General features: G+C 37.4%; 2 protein-coding genes across 4 annotated transcripts in view; one reads left to right on the top strand and one right to left on the bottom strand.

Annotated features, from left to right (window-relative positions):
* The window catches only part of LOC134531816 (uncharacterized), a 62,126-nt gene extending 60,862 nt beyond the window's left edge, over window positions 1-1,264 (bottom strand). For 2 of the 3 annotated variants that reach the window (XM_063367768.1, XM_063367769.1), the window contains exon 1: window positions 1,189-1,264. In XM_063367768.1, the coding sequence (XP_063223838.1) occupies window positions 1,189-1,193 (5 nt within the window). In that variant the 5' untranslated portion in view covers window positions 1,194-1,264. The remainder of the gene's footprint in view (window positions 1-1,188) is intronic. The other variant, XM_063367770.1, reaches the window with a different exon arrangement.
* Window positions 1,265-4,566: 3,302 nt separating this feature from the next.
* On the top strand, window positions 4,567-25,366 carry LOC134531817 (uncharacterized). Its single transcript, XM_063367771.1, has 2 exons — window positions 4,567-5,173; window positions 24,072-25,366. The coding sequence occupies exon 1, from the start codon at window positions 4,823-4,825 to the stop codon at window positions 5,147-5,149; it is 327 nt and encodes a 108-aa protein (XP_063223841.1). The 5' UTR covers window positions 4,567-4,822; the 3' UTR covers window positions 5,150-5,173; window positions 24,072-25,366.
* The last annotated feature ends 1,570 nt before the right edge of the window (window positions 25,367-26,936 follow it).

The following is a 26,936-nucleotide window of genomic DNA, read 5'->3' on the forward strand; positions in this document are numbered from 1 at the left end:
GCGCATGTAGCATAAATAGTTCAAAAGCACTCATGCACAAGCTTGCGTTTGTAAGTGTAAAATTCCCTGAAGTAAAAGAAAGAAAAATAATAGTATTAATAATAACTTTAAAAAACTCAGGGATGTTGTGGAACGGACATGGCCTATAATTACAAACCTTTTTCCTGGAATGATTTCGAAAAAAAAAAAAAAACCTCATGAAAAATCAAAATCCGGACGGCCAAACCGGGAAACGATTCATGGTTCCTCTGTACTGTGGGAGTCTTTATAATTGACAACTCGCCCCGTGATACGTAACAATACGCGTGGATATAATTGTAAATTTTACAATCCCAGGAAATATATACATCAGTAGTATATTTTGGTAGGTACTGGCGCTGGGTTCTGAATGTGGATGTGTATAGGGTCAATGACCGACCGAACTCTGACGTCACGGCAGCCATCTTGGACTCTAAATTTCCCAACATTTGCCAAAAATAACTCAAAAATCCTCAAAATTCCTAGAAATTTCCCATTCTGAGAGAAAAATTATTTTTTTTTGTTAGGAAAACGTTCCCGATTTTATTCCAGAAAAATTCAAAAATTCGAATTGTCCCCAAAGAGATATTAATTCTCCATGGATAAGCCTCCAAAGAGCCTCTGGAGAGGATATTTGACCTTGACCTACGCCTTTTTTCTTGACCTTGAACATTAACATTGTTCTTTGATTTGACATTAAACTTTGATTTTGACCTTTGATCTTGGCCTTGAAAATTTACATTGAACTTTAACCTCAGTCTACATCTTGGATTCCGCCATCTCGACATTGAGCGCCTCAATCACCGAAAGTTGTAATGTTTGTTATGGTCACCTTCTTGAATTCTAATAATATGTCCTCCATCTTGGATATTATGTTACAGTCACTTTTCTAGACTCTAACTACATAGCTGCCAACTTGGAAACGAACGCTCCACTCCCTAATGATGCAATTTTTGCTACGGCCGCCATCTTTAAAATCCATAATTTTTATCCTATAAAGTCAGAAAAATTTAAAATTCATAAAAAAATTAACAAATAAAATTATAATAAAAGGAACCTTCGACATTTTGAAAATTGGACATCATCCTGAAAATACATAATGATTACACGATTTTAACGAGGAAAATGTTAAATTAATAAATTAAGTTTTAATAAAAAAAACGAACTTACGTCATGGAGTTAGGAGTCCTTGGTTCAAATCCGAATAAGTCATTCCATTTAATATTGAAACCAATCCTTCCTGCACCGAAGCCAATGGCAGACTGACCTTCCACCACTAAAGTCAAGCAGCTATTAGGTCAGCCAGTAAGCGGTCACGGCAGCTATCTTGGGTCCGACATCTTGTTGACGTCTGGTAAAGGTCGCCATCTCATTTGCGAGAGTGCAGTTGTATTTTTTTTTTACCGTGGCGTCCACCATATTGTCAGTTGTCTTGGTCACCATATAGAAATTCTGTAAATTTTAAGCTAGACGTTCAGGAAAAATTCCAAAAATCATAAAAAAAATCACTTGTTTAAATAATAATGATTCAAACGATTTCCATTCTAATTTTAATACTTTTTGGTGCAAAAAATATAATTTAATTAAAATTACCAAATATAACAGGTTCGAGACAAATTAACAAATACATTATTTCTGCTAGTATATATATAAAAAATACAAATTACAAGCGTTTCTTGGTGTCTGCATTCGTCTTAGAAGGCGAAGCGCATCCTTTACATGCCTGGACATTTGTTTGCAGGGCAGTTCTACATGCCAGTCGATTAACCAGGAACGTCAGATAGGTTGGACAGACACATCTAGCAGGTAGGCAAGGTACGCCTAGTTGGTAGCCGGGCGCATCCAGTAGGTGGTCAAACACATCCAGTTTGTCGCCAAAAGAAAATTATCGTTTATACCCGACCAGCATTTTAAACCATGTTCATTGTCAGCCGTTTAGTCCAGGCATCTCCGAACCAAGAGTTTTTTTTTTTTGGTCCAACTACAAACTTATCGATACAAATTAAAAAAAAAGGAAGCACATATAAATCGGAATCACAACCAACGATAAGTAAGCAAAATCGCAAGCACAAGGGATCACGCATGGAAGCACAATAAAAAAAAGAAGAAAAGGACGCACAGGACACGCAATGGACGTACAGTACACACACAGAACATGCAATGGACACACATTACACACGTGTCGCCATGCCGCCATCTGTGCGAGATATTTCCGTTCATCGAATTCCGTTCCCTTTTTCAAAAAAAAAAAAAAAAATTGGTTGACTGTAAAGTCAGTTTACGGACGATAGTTTAACGTGACAACGTCATACCAAAACATTGATGAAATGATTGCATACTTTTATGAATAAAATTGAATAATTTTTTATTGAAATATCACTATTTTGTATGGATACAAAGAAGGAGTGAAATAAAATCTACAATTTAATTGATAAATTTACTTTTATTTCACTCATTAATTCAAATATGTTTATTACTTAAACGAAGATATTATTTTAACTATAACTTTTATACATGTTTGGTATTTAACTTCTTCCAATCTGTGTTATTCTGTTAAGGATAGGACGATAATAGGAAATGTAGGATACGAATGGGAGTGTTTCAAGTTTAATGTGCCTCGAAAAAATCAAATCGATGGTTGTTCCAATCGAGTGGAAGAGAGATAGATGCGGCAGCAAGCGTACAATGAGCGTAACGGGACACAGCGCAACGTGACAATGTGCGTAACGGGACACTTTTTCTTGCGTGCAGCCGGCGTTCATCGATTTATTAGACGTTGTCACGTCAAAAAAAAACAACTCGTATCAAATGCGTGTACCGAGAGCTAAGACGTTCACACGTCTGACACATCCTGACCGCGTCACTGTCCATTGCCCGACCTCCCATTGGTTCAGCGCGCGAACGTCCTCATGCGAGGTGTTGCCTCAGTGACATGGCCGGGAGCGACCAGCGAAAACGATGCGACACGTCAAATAGACTGCAATATTGAATCGGCACATGCTGAAAGGGTCTCAGTCCAAACAACCCAGTTTCGAGAAAAAACGAAGAAATCTGTCTCCAAGCAACCCTTTTAGCGCACGTTAAGAATTTCCGTAGCTAATATTAGCTAACCCGCGCGTGTGACATAATACCTTTTATCATATAAATTTGAATCCATCATATAACATACGATTTTCATGCTTAACTCACTTTGCCATGTTTAACTGAGGCCCTTTTAGCATGTGCAGATTCAATCAAGTATCGCGAACAACGGCTTCCATCTAGAAAAAACAGAATTTGTTTTTAAAATGCATGCCACCAAATTTTAGGTAATGCAATAAAATTGTGGTTATCAGTTACCGATTGGTGTTTGTGTCATAACAAAATGAGTAATACAATTTTTTTATCGTAATACCTTTTGTCAAGTTATAAAGCTGAGATTTATATTTTATTTTATGTGTATCATCTTTGCTATCGGTACACAGTATTTGGTAGGAGTAACTTTGTGAATGGAGCGGAAGTCGCATGGAACGGAAATGTGTAACCACGACGCTGCCATCTGAGTGTTTATAAAGCCAAAGCGAAACTTGAAAGTATGAGCTGTTTAACTATTTCGCTTTTATTGGAGCCGTTTTATTACGTTGTTTAAAATTTCACTTGCAAATGGAATGATTCGATAAAACACAATACGTATATTACTAGTGGACTCGTGCGGAATTCCGCAATGAATGAATCTGCAATGTGAACAAAAAATTTATTCAAGTAGGTATTGAGTATTTTGACTAACTGATGCTATGAGAAGTAAATGTAAGAGGTTATGTTTGTAGGTTATGTTTGCGATACAAAATATCATCAGTAATTTCAAAAGTACTTACTTATAAGAAAAGTCTGACGTGCCAGAAGTTTTGGTTAATGGTTTTTTGGTGAAATTTTTTGGTTAAGTTGAAGGATCCTCTAAGATTTCTTTATCATAAGTTCTGCTTATGATTACGGAAGTGCAATTAAAAAAAAATATGTAAACGCTGATGTTTCAAGTGGATATCCGATTCGATATTTATTGAGTCCGATTCGACATCTATCCAAAAATCGACGCATCCATTAAATGATGATTTTAAGTCTCAAATTTAAGAGAAGCGGTACATTTTTAGACCGTGGGTCTGTTTTTCGTCATTAGCCGGCACGATAAGCTTTAAAATGAGGGGTAAATCATGGAATTTGATATACCTATGAATAAGGAAGATCTCGCGGACTGGCAGGAAAACAGGCCAGAGAATTAATTATATAAGATATAGGTATCTATATATATATATATATATAATTACGTTCAGCATTTCTACGTTATATTTGGATTGCGATTTTTCATATTTGCAACACGACAAGACATGAATTTGCTGTTACCAAGATTAGAGTCTACGCATCTCTTACGACTGCTGAAAAATACTTGCTCGCATGTTCTTTTTTTTTTTTTTTTTTTTTGCGTGTGTGTGTTTTCTTGTTAGCGATTAATTAGCTGCACGAAGCATACCACTGGAAAACTTTTTAATCAACGCGTCGCTACTTATAACACTGTTTCGAACAGAGAGTGTCTTTGTGCGATAGCCCCGGCTTAGGGTCGTCGGGACCCGCCGCCAGACGAGCGCATCGCGCGCGGTCGACCGACGAAGGGGGTCAGCCAGCCGGCGGCGACTCCCGTCTGGCGCCGGCTCTGGGATCGCCCACGGACACAGAGAGATAAGCTCCCGTCGGCTGCGCCAACGCGAGTCGGCCGGCCGTCGTCGGCGAGAGGAGGAGAGAGACATATCCCCGTGCAGGGAGAAGGAGGAGGATGCAACCACGTCCGCAGACATCGGCGCTCCTGCTGGCGGCGCTGATCGCCGCGGCAAGCGCTTTCCCCGTGGACGAAGGCTCCTGGGAGGAGCTGTCCCTCGGCGGCTACGAGGACCTGGGGCCGCCCGGCGCGCAGCAGGACTCCTCCTACTACTACTACGACGGCGACGGCGACGGCGACGGCGAAGGGGCGGCGGCGGACGGCGACGTGTTCGCCCGGCTGGTGGCGCTGCTGATGACCGTGGACGGCGGGCGGTCGCGCGGCGAGGCGGAGGACATGGCAAGGGTCCTCGTGGATGCGCTGGCCGCAGCCGAGGACGACTGACCGCCGCGCGCCGATCAGGAGAAGGTGCGGACCTCCCCTCCCCTTCCCTTCATCAAAGATGTCCTGGCGGCGAACGGCCGCACTCTCAGTAGTGTAGTATCTTAGCTCACGGCATACGGCATTCGGGTGGAGTAATTGCTATGGACCGGAAAAATTCGCGGATTCAATGACCTCTAGGATAGCCTCCATTATCCTATGCATTTCTCAAGTAAACACGCGTACTAAATTGTGAGGCGTCTCCACTGGGTAGCTTGTGATTCGACGCTTCTTTGGTCGATAGTCTCTTATTGGCCCAGGGAGCTCCAATAGCAGAACCAGGATAATTTGTACGCATGTTTGAATTTCAGCCTATCACGAAATGAATCTGCGAATTTTTTTCCGGTCTCTGGTATTTACGTGAATGCGACGGAAGAAATGGCACGGGAATGCGTAACAGACGGCGCTGCTATCTATGGCAGAAGGCACGAACCAAAGGTTAACAAATACAAAATGAAACCTTTATGTAGAACATTAACCATGTGGGCAGTATTTTAATAAAATCCCTTGTCGAAATTCAGGTTCAAAACCTGAGTTTTTTTTTTTTTTTTTTTAAGTCTTATCCACTTTAAATAGGGACCGGAAAAATTCGCGGATTCACTGACCTCTAGGATAGCCTTCATTATCCTATGCATTTCTCAAGTAAACACGCGTGTTCATTAGGTACTAATTTTTGAGGCGTCTCCACTGGGTATAGCTTGTGATTCGACGCTTCTTTGGTCGATAGTCTCTCATTGGCCCAGAGAGCTCCAGTTAAACTGCGAGCCAATAGCAGAAATCAGGAGAAATTGTACACACGTTTGAATTTCAGCCTATCACTAAATGAATCCGCGAATTGTTTTCCGGTCTCTGGTGATTACGTGAATGCGACGGAAGAAATGGCACGGGAATGCGTAACAGACGGCGCTGCTATCTATGGCAGATGGCACGAACCAAAGGTAACATATAAAAAATGAATCTTTATGTAGAACATTAACGTTTTGATGAATTTCAACCATGTAGGGCAGTATTTTAATAAATTTCCTTGTCGAAATTCAGGTTGAAAACCGGAGTTTAGTTTTTTTAAAGTCTTATCCACTTTTAATCGCAGCCGTTTCAATTATGTAGTTTAAAATTTTGGTCTGCAAATGGAATGATTCTACAGTTGACGTAGCTGCTCCGGCAGCGAATTCTACCGGCGGGTGCGGAAACTATGTGTGATTCGCGTCCAGAAATTTAGTTGAATACATAATTTTCGTATATATTTATTACGCTTGAAAATATTAATTAAAATATCAAGTTTAAATTTCTTGTCCAAGTTTCGTATTAAAAGTGTATTTGCAAGATGATAACACGAATATTCTCGTTACCGAGGATATATTTTACACATTACTGGCGAGTGATGAAAGACTAGCTGGCATTTAATTATTTTCTCTTTATTATTATTATTATTATTATTATTATTATTATTATTATTATTAGTATTATTAGTATTATTATTATTATATTTTTAAGAACAATTATGAAATATTTACACAACACCTTCCTTTAGTTTGTTTTTCTGTCTCCAATATTTTCAAACCATGTCATCACTCATTCCCGGCAAGGCCGGACCTAGCTTTTTCTAAAGTGAGAAACGTTGGAGACGTTGCCGTGGTCTGTGGGTTTTCTCGGGATACTCCCGTTTCCCCCACCGATTCATTCCGTAGCAGGGCAGCCGGCTCCTAAGTGTTATATAATATAATGGGTGTAAAAAGTGGCGCGTGTGTTTGTAGTTAGCCTATTATCCCTCAGATATTTTACACCCAATATGTTACTCTAAGTGAGTATCGGTGGAAAATACTTGTGGCAGGAAAATAAGTGCAAGGAAGGTAGGCTTATACATACAAATCAAAGAAATATACTTGAAATAAAATGATATATAATAATATATAAAAAGATTAATGTGTTCTCACGTTTGAAATACACTTAAAATACGAAACTCAGACACGAAATTTAACGCAGAATTATTGAAAATAATGCCGAGAGTAATAAATATACGCATACTGTGTTTTCATTTACATTCTGAACTATAATCCCATGTAGCTTCTGCACACACCGCTAGAGTTAGTTGCCAGTGTAGCTATGTTGACTAATGCATATTTTGATTAGCAGACCGAAATTTAAACCATATAATGTAACTACTCCGATAAAAGCAAAAACAATTCTAAAAAAAATTACTAAATCTTGGATTTGCACCTAATTTACGACGTTTCGACGATAAACTTTATTAAAATACTGCCCATGTTGTTAAAATGCATTAAACATTTAATACTGTAAGGTTTAACTTTGTCTTAGTAAACTTTGGTTCGCGCCATCCGACACAGATGGCAGCACTATTTTTGTTACAATTACCGCTCTCGACGGCCATCTTGGATCCGCCATCATTGATTCCACCATCTTGGACCCACCTTTTTGTTTTCTAGATCTTTCCGTAAAAATAATGTAAGTAATCAAATTTTAATAAAAATTATTTAAAAACAACACTGCCCATATCGTTACGGTCACCATATTGTATTCTAAAATGTTGCACATTTCGTTATGCCCACCATCTTGGATGAGAAGAACGACATCGTTGCGCGTTTCGTTACGGCCGCCATATTAGATTATAGATCGTTGAAATTTTAATTTTAGCCACCAGCTAGAAAAAAATATTTTTTTAATTTATAAAAAAAAATTAAAATGTAAATAAAAACACTCTGCCAACTTGTATTATTATCATGGTCGCTATATTGAAAATCTGTAATTATTATCAGATTTTAATTGGAATAGATATAAAATTTATAAAAAAAACTTAACCACAATTTAGTAAAATATTTTTTAAAACACCACTTGCATCATGGAGTCGTTGGTTCAAACTCGGTGAGTGTCAAAATCAATTACGATATTCTCACTCCACTGAAGCCACTGGCAGACTGACCTTCCACCACTAATACCAAGGTATATATATCGACAGCTGGTATGACGTCATGTCCGACATTTTGTTTTCGTATGCTGGAGGCCAACACCTTATTTACGTCTGCTAGAGTGATCTGCCAGCATGTTAGTTTAGTTCTTAGCCGCTAGAGTGCAATAGTCATTTATTTATTCTGTGGCACCCGCCATCTTGACATTTGGACGCCATTTTGAAAATTCGTAATTATTTACTTAGAAATTCAGGAAAAATTCCAAAATTCAACAAAAAAATTCCTCATTAATTTAATTATTGATTCAATCGATATCCGTCCTTGTTTTTTTTTCACTGGTAAATACCGCTTGTTTCGTGGCTGTATTGCGAGTTACATACTAAAAAACACGCAAAAAGTCGAAGTTATAAAAATAACGCTAAGCTAGTGTGAAAATTTTCTCAAATTTAAACAAAACGTTTTCCGTCTAAATTGTGTTGCACGTTGAGAAACTTATGCTTCAACGATGAAAATAAAAAAATAAGGTAAAAAGCATTAGAATTTGCTTTAGAGATACCTCCTAAATATCCTATTGTTTTGTTTAAATAATGTATGTTGTTCATACAATTGCCTTATAAAACTGAACCCACAGAAAAAAAATTTCATTACCAGTTGACAATATTAAATAACTGCTTTACAGTACACAAACAACTACATGCGTAGCCCACGTACAGACTGCGCAGCTTCAAGTTAAGGTGTGTTAAATGTCTAAAGCTGTATTTTAACTGTTCCTCTATTGTTACGTTTGCATTGCCTACGATATACAATTATCCATGGCTCCACATATTTTTCTCACGACGGGAAGCCTACAGTTCAAAATTATTTTTTCCTAACCTAACTAAAACAAAGTGTAGGTATATGTAGAAGGGGTCCGGGTTAGGGAGGGACCTAGGTCCATCTCAGGCCGAAGCCTATTCACCTAGTCATGCTGGGACTAGTCATGCAGGGAGAGTCTCATGCATAGTGTTCACCAGGACGAGAGCCATACCCGAACAGTTCCAAAGTTCTCACAAGTTTTCCGGTCACTCGTCAATAATAATAAAAAAAACTGTATTGCAAGGATTTATATTTTTTACAGTTTTCGAGTATTTTAAAAAACCCTAACCTAAACAACCTTTTATTTTAGTTAGTAAGCTAAACTTACACACTCTTCCGAAAAAAACTCATTTATTACACTATTATTTATTACTTCGGTTAACTTCAGTTCTGTTCGGATTGCGGTTGTGCCTTTCATATAAAGCGGACCACGAGTCCAATTGCCGAAACCCCCGCATGGTAGACTCTTTATACTCTGTTCAACTCTTCATCCATACCATCGTCTGTCTCCTGTATTCTTTTACACTTAATACATGCAAATTTGCTCTTCGCATGACAGTGCCCTAGGTTTTACCTGTATCTACGCATGATTTCCCATTAATGATGATTGATATGAGTGATGATTAATGATGATTGATGATAATAAATGATTATGATTTATGGAGATGATCGATAATTATTGAGTATGACAGGTGTTGATTGATGATGATTAATGATGATTGATTATGATTTATGTTGATTGATAATGAGTGATGATTTATGATGATACTTATCTAGTAGTTTAGTCTAGAGTTAAGAGTGAGGGGAGCTAGTCATGACATCAATCGCTGCCATGGGCTGGCCAATCCTTTCCTAGCACAATATGCATGTGACCTTCTCCCTGCATGGCTAATCCCAGCATGACTAGGCATATAGGCTTCAGCCTAAGACGCACCTAGATCCCTCCTCTAACCCGGTCCCTCCCAAACACAGTAAATTAAGAACAAAAATCATCCCTGTGAACTCTAAGCTATCCATCCATAACACACTAGTACACAAGGTATAAATAGGAAGGGATGGCCACGTCTCTATGTTTACGTAGTTAGTGAGAAAAACCGTATTTTTTCCTATATAATGGTAGGTATGCGCCATGTTGGCAAGACGCCTAAAACATTGGCTGAAGTGTAGTGTTTGCATTGTGGAAACAGTTTTAAAAGACTGTATATTTGGAAGTGACTGTGTTTAACAACAAAGATGCTAATTCATTCTTACTGAACATCATTAGAAGTGGCCAAACACCATTTTCGCAGTGTTTTGGACGTGACGATGGCGATGCAAAACATTCGGCTTCACCTACGTCACAGCATGCAGACTCCTTACCGTTCCTTACTCCATGTAATTAAGTATCTCTTTGGGCATTTATTTTTACTGGATGTAGATTGTTTTTAGAATTTACGAAAAACTAAATTTTTCTTTAATTAGGACCTACTTATATTAATTTATCTCCCTGGCAAAAAATAAAATTGTTAAACTAAACCAAATCGTTACAGCCGTGTTCGGGGAAGTCAGTACATGAAAAAATACCTCGTTTAGTAATATAAGATAAGGTATAGACTATTAAGGTAACAGTATACTGAAAATGATGTATATTGTATTTTGTGAGGAGGGGGGAAATTATACATGAGAGTCAAATACAGTTCATGAGTAGAGATATTATCCATGTGATATTAATTGTGTAAATATTTCAAACACATGACATCATGCACGCTGCTTTGGTTCCGAGGAGTCATTGAATTCGCTGGAGTATGTAAATTATCGTAGTTGCGTAAAAGCTTGCACTCCCATTTAAATCAAAACATTTTGTGCTTATACGGCAAAATAATTACAATTCTTCGTGGATTTCGATTTGTGGTAATTGAGAAAGGGCACTAACTTTTTGTGTGTTAAAAATTCATGGCCAATATATTACTTTCTATTATTTTTGTAATATAAAACAAAATTGTCCCCATTTTCCCTTCCTTAGGGGGGCAATTTCATAATTATTTGTAGCCTGTGTGATAATCCAGGATATTAGCGAGCTGTGTTTTGTATTTTTTTTTCAAATGACATTAAAAATTAATGACACGCTTGAGTAACAAACCTCGAAACTTTAGACCTTTATATGTTAGTAGGATGAAAACAGAGGTAAAGATTCTACTTAAAGATGCATCATGCTCATGGCTGACCAGAACCCTTTTAATTATTATTGATAAGTGATTTTTAAGGCTATATCAAAACAAGTTAATCATTTATGTTGTCAATTCAAATAACTGTTTGTCCGACTTTGTTTGAATTTTAAGGCAGTTGTTAACAGACAAGGGATATTTTTTTCCCACATTTTGACTCTGAAAGAATCCTTTATTATTTACTTTATTAACACATTTTAGGCATGAAATGCAGAATTTTATAAGTTCTCATTACTATTTAATTTAGTCATGAAAGTATTGAGAAACTTGTACCAACGTTAATTTAAGAGACACCATATTTTCCTTGAACGTACGTTGACTATCAAAGGTCCTACATATGTTTTAAAAGGGTAAACTGTTTCTTGACTGTCGCTTTAGCAAAATATATGTCCCCTATGACTAGTATCACACTGAATTCACACATCTGACATTACTACTGTCTCTAAGATTTAAATTTGTGTAAGATTTGCGATGTCCCAACTACACAGGACATGGAAACAATAACGTGTTTGTAGGGCAGCTTTTGGAATAATAATGTTTTAAATAATAATTTTTAAAATTGTAGTAATTAAATAATTTTGTTTGTTTAGTGGGTATACTTAATTTTTAATAATAAATAGGAAATTTCATAAACTATCCTTGTTAAGAAACCTAAATAGCTTACCTGTACAAAGTAGAGTAGATAGTCTTTAATTATATAATTTAGGAGACTTGAAAAATATTTTCAAACGTTATAAAATTATCAAACAAATCATCACTGTTACTATCAAAATAAAATAAAAATGTTTTCGTGGCCGCCAAGCGCGCTTGAAGTGAAACTTCACAGATAGAAGGATATAAAATGTGTAGGTACACAAATAGACTTTTTTAAAAACGTATGCTTACAGGAAAGTGCACAGAGATGCGAGCGTATAAGAATGTTTGCAAGTGTCCGAGTGCTAAATTATTATGCAAGTGCGCATGTATGTGAGTACGCAAGTATAATAGAGCGCAAGTATGCAAGTATGCTTAATACAAACATGTCATCGAGCGCTACTGATGTAGTAAGTAATTTGATAAATAAAAATAATAACTTAAATTAAATTTGCCTTTAATGAAGTACACAATGGAGGTTTTTTTACAGAAGACTGTCAAATGTAACAAAGATGATAACAACCAACTAGCTAAGAGTTTTAAAGTTGCCCGCCTCTCTACTAAATTCACTGTTCCCCTTCTCTAATCACACTTATTCCTTTCCACCATCGAACACCCCGCTCCGAAAGTTTCACTTTTCGTTTTTAGCTACGCCACCGGCTACATTACCCTAACTTCTGTTAAGAAGTTTCTCTTCAAAAACATATTTCTTGAGAAATTTTTTTTTATCTCACTTAAGCTGAGCAAACAAACACGTCCTTGAATTGGAAAACAACTGATAACGTTATAGCCTTCGAGAACATTAGTATTGGAAAAACAAATATGTCTAAAAATATTTTTAGATAATTAAAGGGTCCAAATGAAACTTATGTTTGTGTACTACAAAATTATAAGACATAAATAAAAAAAAATTCGTTGCTTAGTTTTCAAACGTCTAGCAAAAAAAAAAAAAGTTTTAATCACTTTTGTTAAGTACTCAGAGGCTCTCAAAAATTTGTTATGAGAATAAAATTTTGTGGATTTTCCAGAGAGAGTTAAGCTCTCCTATTCAGATTGGTTTGCGTATTCTGGGTATTTACAAAAGGCAGTGAAACTAACCCAACGGTAGTTACATTAATACATAACGCAATGAATGCTTTAAGACGGTTCTAACAATCTAATATATATTGAATGGCATTATGAGTTTAAAACGATGCACCTGTCCCTAATAACTTTTAAAATTATGAAGCTGGAACATGAAATTTAAATTTTTACATTTTCATATAGAGTTTTGCAGAAAATCCTCCTAAATATCGCAAAATAAAGAATCAATTGATTAAATTTAAATAAATACCAATCTTTATAACCTAAGGCTATTGGAAACATTATTGCGGTACGCTAACGCCTTCTGTCACTGCCGACACAATTTAAACTTTATAATTAAGGTCGCTAATAAATACACTAATGTGTGTACATTTTCGTAAAATCAATCCTTGAAGTATTAATTTTTACCTCTAAGATTGATAGAACGAAGTTATTGTCATTTTCTTATTAATATAAATTGTGTAGTTAGAACAACCTACCACGTGCCTTGTCACCGATAAATATAGTCTTTAAATTATTGAGGGCAACGGAATCTAGGTTTTAATGAGGCATTAAAGTTAAATAATCTAATCTGAAAACTCTTCTGCATCGACATTTTAAAATTAATGGTTTTTTAATAGTTTAGCTGTTATAAAAATGTAGAGAATTAAAAAAAATTAAATAAATATACATAAACTTCCAAATTTTAGGGGCAGTGTCCCTATTTTTCATAACTTTTTCGTATTGTATTTTAATCAATATTGGATTTAAAATCTGGTCTAAATGAGGTTATTGTGGAATACATAGCTCGCTAATGTATTACGTGAAATATATTAAAATGTTTTGCATTCTTGGTGGTATTTAAGAAAAAAAATGTGTGTGCTGAGTCCAAGCGCGACAAAAGTGAAACTTCTTGCATATAAGTTAAGGATAGAGCTAAATATTACTAATATTTTTAATAGAACAAGATATAAAAATTGAGAATAGTAAGTACGCGGGTAGTATCTCAAATTAAATAACTCTTTTCCATACGAATAAATAACATGTGCATTCTTTGAATAAAAAAAATAATAAAATTATTTTCCTCGTACATTTAAAACAAACTTTTATTTTAAATAATTCTTAAACACGAAGGTTGCCAAAGAAGGTAGTTTGTGCAGCTTAACTACCTGTCCAAATGGACGTGTGTAGTCTGAGGTAGGTATCTGGCATGTGAAAGTGACTAACGTGGTATACGAACCGGACCTAGCTCAATGCTACTTTGTTGAGCTACAGTCACCCACAGCCACACTCCTATAGAGAAATATTCACGCCTATTATTTGAACTTAACATATTTACACACTCGTTGGCTCGTAAATATGTGTGATTTAGTTAGTCAAATAATAATTCTTGACAAATAATTACCCATGTAAAACTAAAGCGTGAAAAGCATTACACCAGAAGAAATATTTTTACACATCTAAAACAATACTCACATAACACTGTTTAACAATACTGATTATTTACACAAGTAATTTAATTAATAATACCTACATTAAAGAACAATATTTTCTTCCGAATATGGCCCGTGGCATGGAGCACAATAATAAGCTCAAACCCCGTTGTGATGCCCTCTCCCCAAGTCGGGGTGGCGTCAGGCGCAGGCGGGTCCCTACCGCCGCGACCCGCCTATCCCTGCAGCATGGCAGGGTTCAACCTGAGCCGCACGCCACCACGTGGAGCCCGCTCAAGGCTGCTCCAGCGATCACCGCCCGCGCCAACGGCCCCGGAGTGGGGATAGCGTGAAGTCCACCCGCAAGAAACAACCGCGCACATGAAAGGGCGAAAGTGCGCGAGAGCGCAAGAGCGCAAGAGCGCAATTATGCTGCGTCATTTCTATCTTTCACTGTCGTCTCCTCTATCGGTTCCCCCACCACGTAACTAATTTTCCCCCATCTCTCCCGGTTTCCCATCATACGATCGGAATTTTCATAGCGCTCAAAAATTGATACTCCCTCAGCAAAGAAGTTTCACTTCAAAAAGTAAACTTAAAATAACTTACTAGTTGGATTTGAGGCATGGGTTTGTATATTTCACTTCGAAATCTGGTGTGACCAATTAGCAAGATAATTAGTGGTATTAAAGAAAACGCATGTTCCCCAAAAAGTCATTGCTAAAACAACATCTGCGTTCCACTTAAATACTGTTTAATTGATAAATTTACTTTTATTTGCACTCATTAATTCAAATATGTTTATTACTTTAACAAAGAGATTATTTTTAACTACAACTTTTATACATGTTTGCTATTTAACTTCTTACAAATTGTGTTATTCTGTTAAGGATAGGACGATGATAGGAAAAGTAGGAAACGAATGGGAGTGTTTCAAGTTTAATGTGCCTCGAAAAAGGTCAAATCGACGGTTGTTCCAATCGAGCGGAAGAGAGATAGATGCGGCGCAAGCGTACAATGAGCGTAACGGGACACACCGTAACGGGACACTTTTTCGTGCGTGCAGCCCGGCGTTCATCGAATCATTAGACGTTGTCACGTCAAAAAATAATATTATCAGAGGGCTAACAACTACGAGACAGTATAAAAACCTGAAAAAAAAAACGCAGCTGATATACGAACACACACCGCGATGAAGATGAACAGACATCGTGGACAACACCACGACGACAGCGCAGACGTTTCGGGACCCGGCGTCTGACCTCGACCGTTGATCGGAGCGCGCGCACTGCGTCTGCAGGAAGAAGCGGGAAGGGGGAAGGTCAGGCGCTATCTTCGCACGACGACCTCGGCCCCCGAGGGGGGTTCAAGGATCTCCCGCGGAGCACGGCCCGGCCGGGAGGCGCGCGGCGCAGTGCCATGACGCAGCTGGCGTGGGCCGCGCTGTGGCTGGCTCTGCTGTGCGCGGCGGCGGGCGGCAGGTACGAGCCCCCCTGGAGGCGGCGGCCCGCCTCCGCCTCCGCCGCCGCCCCGCAGGTCGGCGAGGTCCAGGCCGCGGGGGTCCCGAAAACCCATCCGCGCATCGTGCAGGCGCCCCTGCGCCCCGGCTACAGCCGCCGCTGCGACCCAGGCCATCGCAAGGACGAGATGGGCAACTGCAGGAGGATACTGTGACGACGGGTGAGCTTCGGCTGAAGCGGTTCCCAAACGGTGGGTCGCGACCCACTAGTGGGTCGCGACTCGATCCTAAAACTATCAGAAACCATCGAATGAACCATCATAAGATAAGAAAAATCGAAACAAATCGATTTGTGTCCAAACACATATCTATTGTTAAAAAAATATAACTGTTTGGCTACAAAGTGTTAAATTTTTTCAACCATTTTCAAATCAGAACACAAATTATTTATCAATAATCAATCGGTATCTTGAAAAGCATATATATATATATATATATATATTATAGTAAATTATACATGCATAAGGAAGGGAATACGATAAAAAATAAGTTTTTTTACTCTACCATGGACCGATAGACCGTGGAGGTATTCCTATAAGGGAAGGTGGGTCGCCAGTTGAAAAGGTTTGGGAATCACTGTTCTAGCCATTCCTCCGGGACACCTTCACAAACTACACTTCCTCCGGAAGGACATTTCTAACGAAAAAGCCACCTGAAAAAAAAAAAAAAAAAAAGAAGAAGGAATCCTCGTGGTTATAGTTACGCTTCGACTTCTCGTAATTTCAAAATATTTTGTATCCGCTTACAACTAAGCTTCCCTGCTTTTTCTTCTTTTTGTTTAACTTGTCATAGGACTTAGCTTTGCTTACTTGTTGAAGTCAACAATGATAATTGCAGTCGCCCGCGTGAAAAAATAAGTTATTTATTTGCGTTGCTTACAGACTAAATGTGGAAATAAAAAATCCAAGATGGCGGGGCCTCATCCTCCTTTAAATGAATATTCGTAGAAACTAAGAAGGATTTTAACTTTAGAGCGCTGTGTCCTACTGTAAACACGTGTTCTTGGAAGAAAGAAAGATTTAACCAGTTGGAAAGTTTTTTTTTTAATACCGCAGGAGATTACTGTATGTTCGCGTTCATTCTAATTAAAATCCATGTAAGTAAATATCTTAAATTAATGATTAATGATAATTTCAAAACAAAAATCTTCGTCAATTTAATGTAAAATTTTTAACAGTAAACTCCCTGTGTTCCCTTTCTCCCGAAGAGAAATTAGTTAACATGCGATATAAAAGTTTAAGTTATTAAAATATCAATAATTTGATATCAGTCTGAAAAATATATTGATAGGTTTCAAATGTACATGATATAAAAACACAGAACATAAAAGACTATATGTCCTACTTAATTTAAAGTTCGCCTTTGACAAACTAATTCTCCCAGTCAGAAAAAAAAAACGCAAATCTTGGGGAAAAAATAAACACATCTCTCCCATCGCAGAGAAATGAATTCGTACCTCATTAAAAAGCGATTTATTTAAAGAGTGATTAAGTTCCGCCATATTGTTTTTATATTGGACCACAGCTATCAGTGCAGCTTCCATGTAACATTCTATGTCCTGGGAAGGCCACGGAGATAGCTTCGGTACAGTTCATGGCCTGAGTGTCAAAATTAGTTGATTAGTGCAAAAACAAAAATGGTGGCCGTTGTAGTTGCCTGAATGAAATAATGAAATTTTTCTCCAAAAAAGTTCTCTAGACATTATTTCAGGAAAATGTTTGTAGTTTAGAAGTTACAGTTACTTCACAAAATATATTTTTACTGATATTCTCATTGTTTATGTTTGTTTCGGATATGTTTAAAGGTTATATTTTTATGCAAGCATTTTCTCTTGAAGCTTAAACAATAAATAGGGGAGACCGGGGCTGGTTGTCACACTTTTTACAATTCAAATTTTTATTTAATTTTGGTAAGTAATAATGACGTGATCTTTTAGGAAAACAAAAATATTAACTTTTTCACATCTTATGAAAAATCAGCATCTTTCTGTGAAACTTTTAAGGCTAAGAATTTTTAATTAAAAAAAAAAAATTGTGGCGCGTGACTTCCAACCCCTGGGGATGGTTGTCTCACGTGTCGGGGTTGGTTGTACCAACTTTTTTTAACACAAGAAAAAACAGAAAACACACAAAATTATGTTCTTAAAATAGTTAACATAAAAGGTAAGGGTTTATTAAATGATCTTAAAATAGTAAGCATGAATTATTTATTATTTGACTAAAATACATAATATTCCCACATTCCAGATATATTGTGAACATATTTATTTATGTAGTAGCAAAAATAATTACAAAATTGAATAAAATGTATGCGAAAATATGAACATCATACACAATACTGGGTACTTTATTGCAATTAAAGTATTTTCCAACATTTTTAAAAATTAAAATTTGGTATATTCATAAATTTCAGGCTGCTCCTAATCAGCACCACTGGACACATAAGAAAAACAGTTATGACATGTGTAAAGAAGATTTCCCGAGGTACATTTTTCATGAGACCATCCCTGGCATTCTACACACTGGACCCATGTTTCTTGCGGCTTGCTTTTGGAAAATGGCTCGATGCAGACTACGCAAAAACACTCTTCCTCGTCGGCACTCTCGCTGCACTCGCTTGTATCACTACGCCGCTTGCTAGTTGTATTTTTTTTAGTCACGTTTTGAGCTCGGTTTTCTTTGAATAGTGGCCTTTTGGAACATGTCACCTTCTTGTTTTTTTTTTTACATGTTACATGCTTTATATTAGCTTCACCTGTATGTTTGTTTGTCTGTCCGTCTGTAACTCTTTCGACTAAGAGTGAGTGGCTCATCACTATAAAATGTCCCACCCATTTCATTACGTTCGTTAGCCGAGCGGTCTAAGGCGCGCGACTTCTGTGACGTCAGTTTTCGGATTCAGTAATCGTGGGTTCTGCTTCCGGCCACGCCGAAAAAAAAAAATGTTTTTTTTTTTTTTTTTTTTCCCCCGGTAAATTCTAAGATTATATCCATACATTAAATGTAAATGATTCGGAGAGACTTTACCATTTCTTCGTGACGTTGCAACTCCAAATAATTATCTCAGATGGTAATAGGTAGTGTCGGTAACTCATTTCCCTATGATAATTATACATAAATATAGTTTAAAAAACTAAAAAACACATGCTTTTAAAGAATATCAAACTAAAAAGTTAAAAATAAATATAGTTTAAAAAACTAAAGAAACATGCTTTTAAAGATTATCAAACTAAAAAGTTAAAAATAATTTTAAAATTTAATTTATGACAATAGTATATAAGCAATACTAGTATAAATGAGAAAAAAGCATGGGGCGCTTAATATACAAAAAATATGGCACAAAGCGCCTCAAGCTTTCTTGTTTTTTTTTCTTATAATAATCTCTTTACTGGAGTGTCTGTTAAAATCGACGTTTCCCTTTTTCTAGCATTGTTGCGGACTGTTTTTCTCGCACCAGCCTTAGGAAATGGCCGAATGACTTCGGGACTGATTGCTAACGCCTTGCTCATACCACTGCAAGAAGGGACTTGATCAGCCTGATCTTGGTGCGGTACTCCTTGTTTGTCGACTTGTATTTCTTCAACATCTTCATTGGTGCTGGTTTGACGATTTGTTTTTGTTGGAGTTGGCGTGACTTCATCAGCGACTTGGTTGCTAGGATGTGGCCGATCGGTGATGAAACTGGGTGCAAAATCAGATTCTGTAAAAATGTCTCGGTTGAAGGGGAAAATTCCCGTGCTTCTGAACCCTGCACAAATGTTACTGGGAGTCACCGCGAGTGAAAAGGACTGGCTTATCACGCCAGGAATATCATAAATCGTCATGGTCTTTCCTGCATTATTTATGATCCAGCTATCACAAGCTGAATTTGTGAATTTCTTTAATGGCCCATAAACTGACCTGTCCAAAGGTTACAATTTGTGACTGCAATGCGGCGGGAAAGAAAGCATTACAATACCATTTGATTTTGCAAAATTTAAACCTTCAATGCTAAGATGAGAGTTATGATTATATAAGAGAAGCAAAACTGACTTCTCAGGAGTGCTTGTGGTATGGTTATGAAAGTGCTTCAAAAATTGTAAAAAGTTCGCTTCTTGCATCCAACCTGAAGGATTGGCAGCACCCCGTGAGCCGGGAGGACCATTAGTAACAAAGTTTTCTCTGTAGTTAACCCGAGGAAAGACAAAGAAAGGCGGAATATGGTTACCGATTGCTGACACCGCGCAAGCGACTGTCACAAGACTACCCCTCTCAGCAGAAACAATACTACCAATATGTTTAAATCCTCGTCGAGCTACAACTTTGTCGGGGACTTGCATTATGGTAACTCCGGTCTCGTCCATATTCCATATTTCATGAGCTTGGAAATTATGGCGTTCCATGACTCCACCCAAATTAGATAAAAATCATTCCACATTTGTTTTATTGAAACCAGAGGCTCTAGCAAGACTAGTTGCTTCAGGTGTTCTAAGTGACATTGTTGGATGGCGCTGTAAAAAACTGGAAAACCAACCCGCCATTTTAATTTAAGCCCAAGATTGTGGCATTTTTATGCCATTTGCTAAAGCTACCTGGTATGCAAGTTTCCTTACTTCCTTGGGAGATAGGCCAAAGTAAATGTCAGATGCTTGTAGTATACAACATACAAGCTCCTTTTCCTGAAATTCATTGAATACCTGACGATTTCTTTGGTATCCGACAGGAATCGATGGGAAAATTTGCTGGTCGTCATTTTTTTCTCTTGGGGGAATTTTTTTGCAATATCTAGCAAGCGTACAGTAGTTGATGTCAAATTCTCTTGCGGCTTGTCTGATGGACTTGTGTTCTCGAAAAACAGATCTCGCTGCTGCCAACATTACATTGGCTGTGACTTCTCCACGTTTAGATTTTTTTAAGTTCCGAACCATTATTCGTGTGTCGGAATCTGTAAAAAAAAAAAAAAAACGAAACTTCATTGGCGTTGGTTGTCACATGCGACAACCAGCCTCTTATTACTTGAGACAACCTGCCCCGTTCCGCCATTTTATGTTCATAGTGGTGTATGACTTGAACTAAAGACCTTAACCTGTACATAATTATCGCAAACGGTAACAAACAGCACCCAGTTTACTACAATACATCTTCTATCAGTAAAATACTACAGACAAAATCAAAGGAAAAAAACCTTGGTTAATAAATTTTACTCACCGACCGACTTTGTAAAATATCACTTCTAACTGCCAGAAAACTCGTATTACCTTCGCTCCAACAACAACATACTACTACGGATGAGGGCGAACGACAGTAGCGCGTCATACTGCCTGTGCGCTCTAGCGGCGGAGAAATGAACTTTGTGACAACCAACCCGTGTGACAACCAGCCCCGGTCTCCCCTACCTTTGAATATATATACTGTATAGAAGTCGCGAGTGGATAGGATTTACTCTACGTTTTTCAGAAGCGTATGATGAGCAGCTTGGGAACTTCACCGCTGCAGTGCGCTGTCGTAACGCCCTGTATCGTCATAGTTGTTATTTACACGTTAGAGCGCAGCACTGTCGCCCGCTGTCATTCCCCGCACCCCCCACCCATCATTCACTGCAGCTCAAGGTCGTTCAACAGGAGGGGGAAGGGGTGTTTGAAGAGTTCGACACTTGTCCGCTAGGGACCACCACAAGTCGATGCCCTAGAGATGGTGGCGATTGCGGCGGTGAATTAACCAAATACCTCAAAACCGTATTAGAAATTTTAACCTGGGCTGGCGACTTCTATACAGTAAATATATTCAAAGCCCCTACTATGTTCACGTAGTTAAAAGTTTTTCTTCTTACAGATATCGCCACGTTAGTTTATTTTTCAAGTTAAATTGCGAAACGTTACAGGGAACCATATAATATTTTATGGCTAGTTTCAAAAACCTTCAACTGAACATGAAGATACTTATGACCACATTCTGATAGTAAAAACTATTATTTTATCTTTTATGTTAACAAAAACTTTATATGCTATTCATTAAACAAATAAATACTACAAATAAATGTCCAGAGATTCAAATTTTTATCTCGATTAAACTGGTATAAATCAGAAGTAATGAAATAAAGAATTCAACACTTATATAAAATTACTGCAATGTTACTTCATGCCAGTGGCCTATCTGTGGTGGTTTCTTGACAAAAATTGAACAATTAAAACATTTATTTCGTGTTTAAGTCAGGTAAGTTAATTTAAGGTTTGAAATTTCAAATGGAAATTTTTTACTCGACTAGAAGTTAAATCCGTATCGAAGTGTTACAGTAAACATGGCATGTCTCTCTTAGCAGTCGCCAAAAAATTTCAACTCTAAGTATTCGATTTAAGTTACTAATCGTGCAGAAAATAAGATTTCCCTCATATTCGTCCACGGCGGGCGGCGGAGAGGTTTTGAAGCACGAGAACGCTAATGTTAGGCAAACTTAAATTAAGATTTCTTCGATAGCAAGCAAACTCGAAAGTTGCATTCGAAGTAACCTGGAGGGCGGCGCGCGCTTCGCAATCAGCGAATTGCAATCCGCGGGAGTGGTGGCGCTGGGCCTCGCCTTTCCTTTCGGAGATAGTGAGGCGCGCGTTTAAGATAAGGAGGGCGTACGTAGAGTAGGAGGAGGAAGGGGGATAGGGAGAGGGAGGAAAGGTCGCAACTTCCCCCCACGACGGTTACCGTCGTATCTCTATCTGCGCGCGGCTGCGGGGCGAAACAGGACGCTTGCGAAAACCGCAATGCCGACAGGCGGTCAGTCCCGTATCTGCCGTCGGAGTGTATCGGCCCCGGTCGGAAAGAGGAAGAGGAAACATTATCCCCCCCCCCTTCCTACGAAAAAAACCCTTTTACAAAACAAAACACTTCCATCATTCTTCCCCTCACCCGCAAAAAAAAAAATTGGCGGGTGACGGATCGGAAAAAAATTGTGGATGGATAGATGGGGGGGGGGGGGGGGGGGGGGGGGGGGTCAGCGCGCGCAGCACAAAGAAGTGAAGCAGGCAAGTCACCTTCGCTGCCGTCGTCGCCGTATCTGCGAGCGGGAAAACGCGCTTGAGTTGCGAAACTCGACTTCCGTTTGATAGGTCGAGGCCTCGAATCCAACACACTCCTCCCCCCCCTCCCCTTCCACCCACATCCCTTAGATCTTTGTTCTGACCAGTTGCCTAATCGGCAAAGATCGGGGGAAAAATAAATCGCGGATTCATTTTTGCTATAGGCTAAAATTCAAACATATACCTTTGAGCTGCTTTCGCTAATAGCTAGGGCCATGCATAGGGGCAGGCATTTTTCGCGAATAAAGCTGAACGCCTATTAGACTACAACAAGGTATACGCGTACCAGCGGTTTCTTCCTTGTGATTGGCGGCCGCCTGCGAGATAAGTCGTTGCCTTAGTTGGCTGAACCACTCAGGACGTATTTGCTTCCGCAATGAATTACTGTGATTGGTGTTTTAACAATTGTCATGTACCTGAAAGAACCTCACCCAATCACGAAACACATACGATGTTACGGTGTTTTAACTTTCAGCTTGTCCCTGAATCTTTTCGCGAAATATGCATGACTAGGGTCATGACGATAAAAATATTTCCTCCCGCTTCTTTACCTTCGAAGAATCATTTGTTATCATAAAAGCACAACTACTTACTTTTCACTCTCTTGTATGAGTCATTGTAAGAGTCATTATGCAAATTTATAGTTTTTTTAATAAGACACAATACTTGATCTGTCAGTGTATGAGTGCGACTGAAAGCACTCGTAATTGTTTAAATGCACTTAAAAAAACACGTGTTAGCCAAAATTGTAACGTACCGACAAAAATATCGTGTGTGAATTCTCGAGCAATAATATTTTATGAGGATAAAACACGAGTGCATTCTTGTTTGTATGCACCTCAGGTAAAATAAAAATTTATGTAGACTATTAAATTATGTGAATATTGCCAAAACATATTAATTTTTTAGTTAACAGATTAAAATTAACCACTTAATTTTATTGAACCAGACATTCATATAAATGGAATATATATAAGAACTGCTAATGATTTAGCTTTCGTTTAGAAAATAAAAGGTTAACGCCATATTGTACTAATAAACTGTGTGTGTTGCTAATATAAGAGGCTTTAACATTTAAAATAAACATAGGGAAATTATATTTTGTTCTAAAGTAAACAGATTACATTCACGTGAACAGCCAACATGACCATTATATACTTAACGATAATACTTTTTATGGTTTTCTAATACAATGTTTTAATTTGTTTCAGGTAACGACATACACATCAGGCATCTATTCCGGGGAATAGCAAAAGTGATACTATTTCAAACAAATATTTCAGATTTAACTGTGGAATATAAATAAATAATCTCTGTTTGTTATTTTTAAGTATGTTATAAAAACAATTATTTATCAAAAATGTACTTTATGGAATAAAAATATTATTTAATTTGTTAGTGTTATTAACTACGCTTAAAATCTACTCGTAGATATAACGTCTTTGTAATATTAAAAGTTCTTTAATAAATGTATAACCTTATATTAAAAAGTTTATTAATGAAAGCAAACAAACAAAAAGTCACTTCATCAGCCAGGACTATTTTCAAGCAGTACTGTCAAAATATGATGGTACGAAGCCTTATTCATCAGAGTTTAGATGCAAAATGTGATATATGGTTAAAGAATTTTGATTGATATTTAAAAATTTTCACTGAAAACCAATTAAAAATTTAAACTTTTAAGTGTGAACATATATTAATAAATTATACACATAATTATACCTTATGTTATATACATTGTAAAATATAAGTTCAGGTTTTTTTTGTAGATTCAACATAATTTCACTGATATTTTCATTTTATTAATATTAAAAAAAACCAGTTTTAAGATAATAGGACTATTCCAACAATACTGCAGGTATTTTTAACAGATAATATTTGCAATTTGTGTGCCAACAGAACATGAAAATAGGTATACCACGTCATTATGTATAATTTATCAATTTACGTAGCCTTCTTGACTTTCAAAGATCAGAATTTTGTCACTTCTATAAACAACTCATACATTTTTATGTCAAACAAAAAAAAATCAAGAGAAAAATATCGTCACGTCTGAGATTCACTCAGTTCGTGTTTAGGAGCCAGGAATAGTTGCGAAAGTGAATAAAGCGTGACGTCGGATGGTTGCAACAGTCATGTGGACAGTTATCAAGAATTATTGATGAAGAGACGCCGAAGACTTCAAGAGTTGGAAGGTTATGAATAATGCGATCACTATGCGATACGCGCTTCGCTCCAACGTTCTGTTTCATTTATGAACTTATTTTAAATGCTGCTATTTTTTTTGTCGCCAAACCCTGAAATGGTTATGTAAAAATATACTCTGAAGGGTCTACGCTTTGTTTAGTTTTCAGGCAACCTAAAATTGGAAACTTGTCTTTCTACAAATTCATACTTAAATAATGTGACTGCATGCATGTTGAAGTACAACAATTGCATTTAAATTTTTTTATTTTGTTTTATGTAATAAGAACCGTTGAACAAATAAAAGAATAATAATATTGACTGCAACGCAATTTTTACTGACTTAAAGACTTGGATATATTTGTATGATTTAATTTTCATTTTTAAAATGGCATATGGGTAAACACTAAACGTAAATCTATAAAATTAATCATAGTTTTAAAAAATCATAATGCCTATGCGGAAGTGCTTGAAATACTGCTAAAAAAATCATTGTAATATTTTTTTGTCTTAGATCACAAACTCTTATTATTGGATAGATATATCCACCTAATAAAGCACAGTTGATTGCCATCATAATCACGATATAGGTAGCAAACTAGATAGTTTAAACTGGCATCACACTTCAACCAGACTAATCGTGTTTTACAATTTTAAGTTTTTCGTTTGTTCTTTAATTTTTTGGGCACAAAAGAGCAAATATTGTGATATTTCAAACTACAAACAAATTTATAGGAAATTATTTTTGAGTGTAAATTGTTCGTATCAACGAAACCACCACAAAACATGGTTTGTAGTTTTAATATTTAAACTTTGCGTTCAAATGCTATAATTTGCCCACAAGTATATGCAAAAATAGATCACTAACAAAGGTACTTTATTTAAATTCGTTTGGAAAATTTTGGGTGCTAACTTAAATAACCCCTCTCCTAAAATTCTCTTCAGCCATTAGAGGCTTTAAGACGAAAAAATATTTACCCAAAACGTTTTGTTTAGGTAAATTTGTGATAATTTTGACCGCAAAGTAAGATAAAATAATATTTTCATGAAACGAATTCAAACCTAATAATGCCGATGCCAGTCCAATTTTCATTACATCTCAGAGTTTCAGTTCCATAAATCTTTTGGTTATTCTTATCTTTACACTCCAGAAACCTAAAAACTATAACTTTGGCAGATAATGCAGAATGGTATGCAACATAGTGTCCAGTGTAATGAGCGAAAAGACCTAAAGCTCGGCCCCACTCACCATAATAAATTTTTGATTTTCTCTCCCTTTCTATTACTGAAGGTGAAAATTTTCACACAATACCTACCTTGCATTTGTCGGTTCCTTCACACATATTTTAAAAAGATATTCACCGAGGGTAATATAACGGGTTTAAAAATTCGGGCAGGTGATGATAATAATTTTACGACCTATTTTGGGTAGAACTAGATTAGTAAGGGATACCCCATATAAGTTTTATTACAGTTTATTACTTAGTAAAATATACATTTACAATGAATAATTGTACTTACAAATGTCCGATCTTAAATCACTGCCACTTAAAAATGTTAATCCTCAAGTCACTCAATGTCTGTCAAGTTCTAAGGTTCGCACTTCTCATTGGAGCTAGGCTCGATAGTGTTTCGCCCCTTACCACGCGCCTGTCCACACTCACAGTCTCGCACCACTCATTCGCACTCTCTCGATCCCGTCACTCCGCGTCGCGCCACTCTCGAAGGGGTTCTCTCACCCTATTCGCCGATGCCGCAATTCCCTTCACTCGTGGAACTCTCTGAACTCTCAGAACTCGCTCGGAACTCGTCGTGGAACTCGTCGTGGGACTGGTGTGGAGGACGGCGTCTCTGCTTAAGTACTGTGGTGCCCTTTACGAACCGACGAGAGA

Source organism: Bacillus rossius, chromosome 5, assembly GCF_032445375.1.
Source record: "Bacillus rossius redtenbacheri isolate Brsri chromosome 5, Brsri_v3, whole genome shotgun sequence".
Classification (NCBI taxonomy): domain Eukaryota; kingdom Metazoa; phylum Arthropoda; class Insecta; order Phasmatodea; family Bacillidae; genus Bacillus; species Bacillus rossius.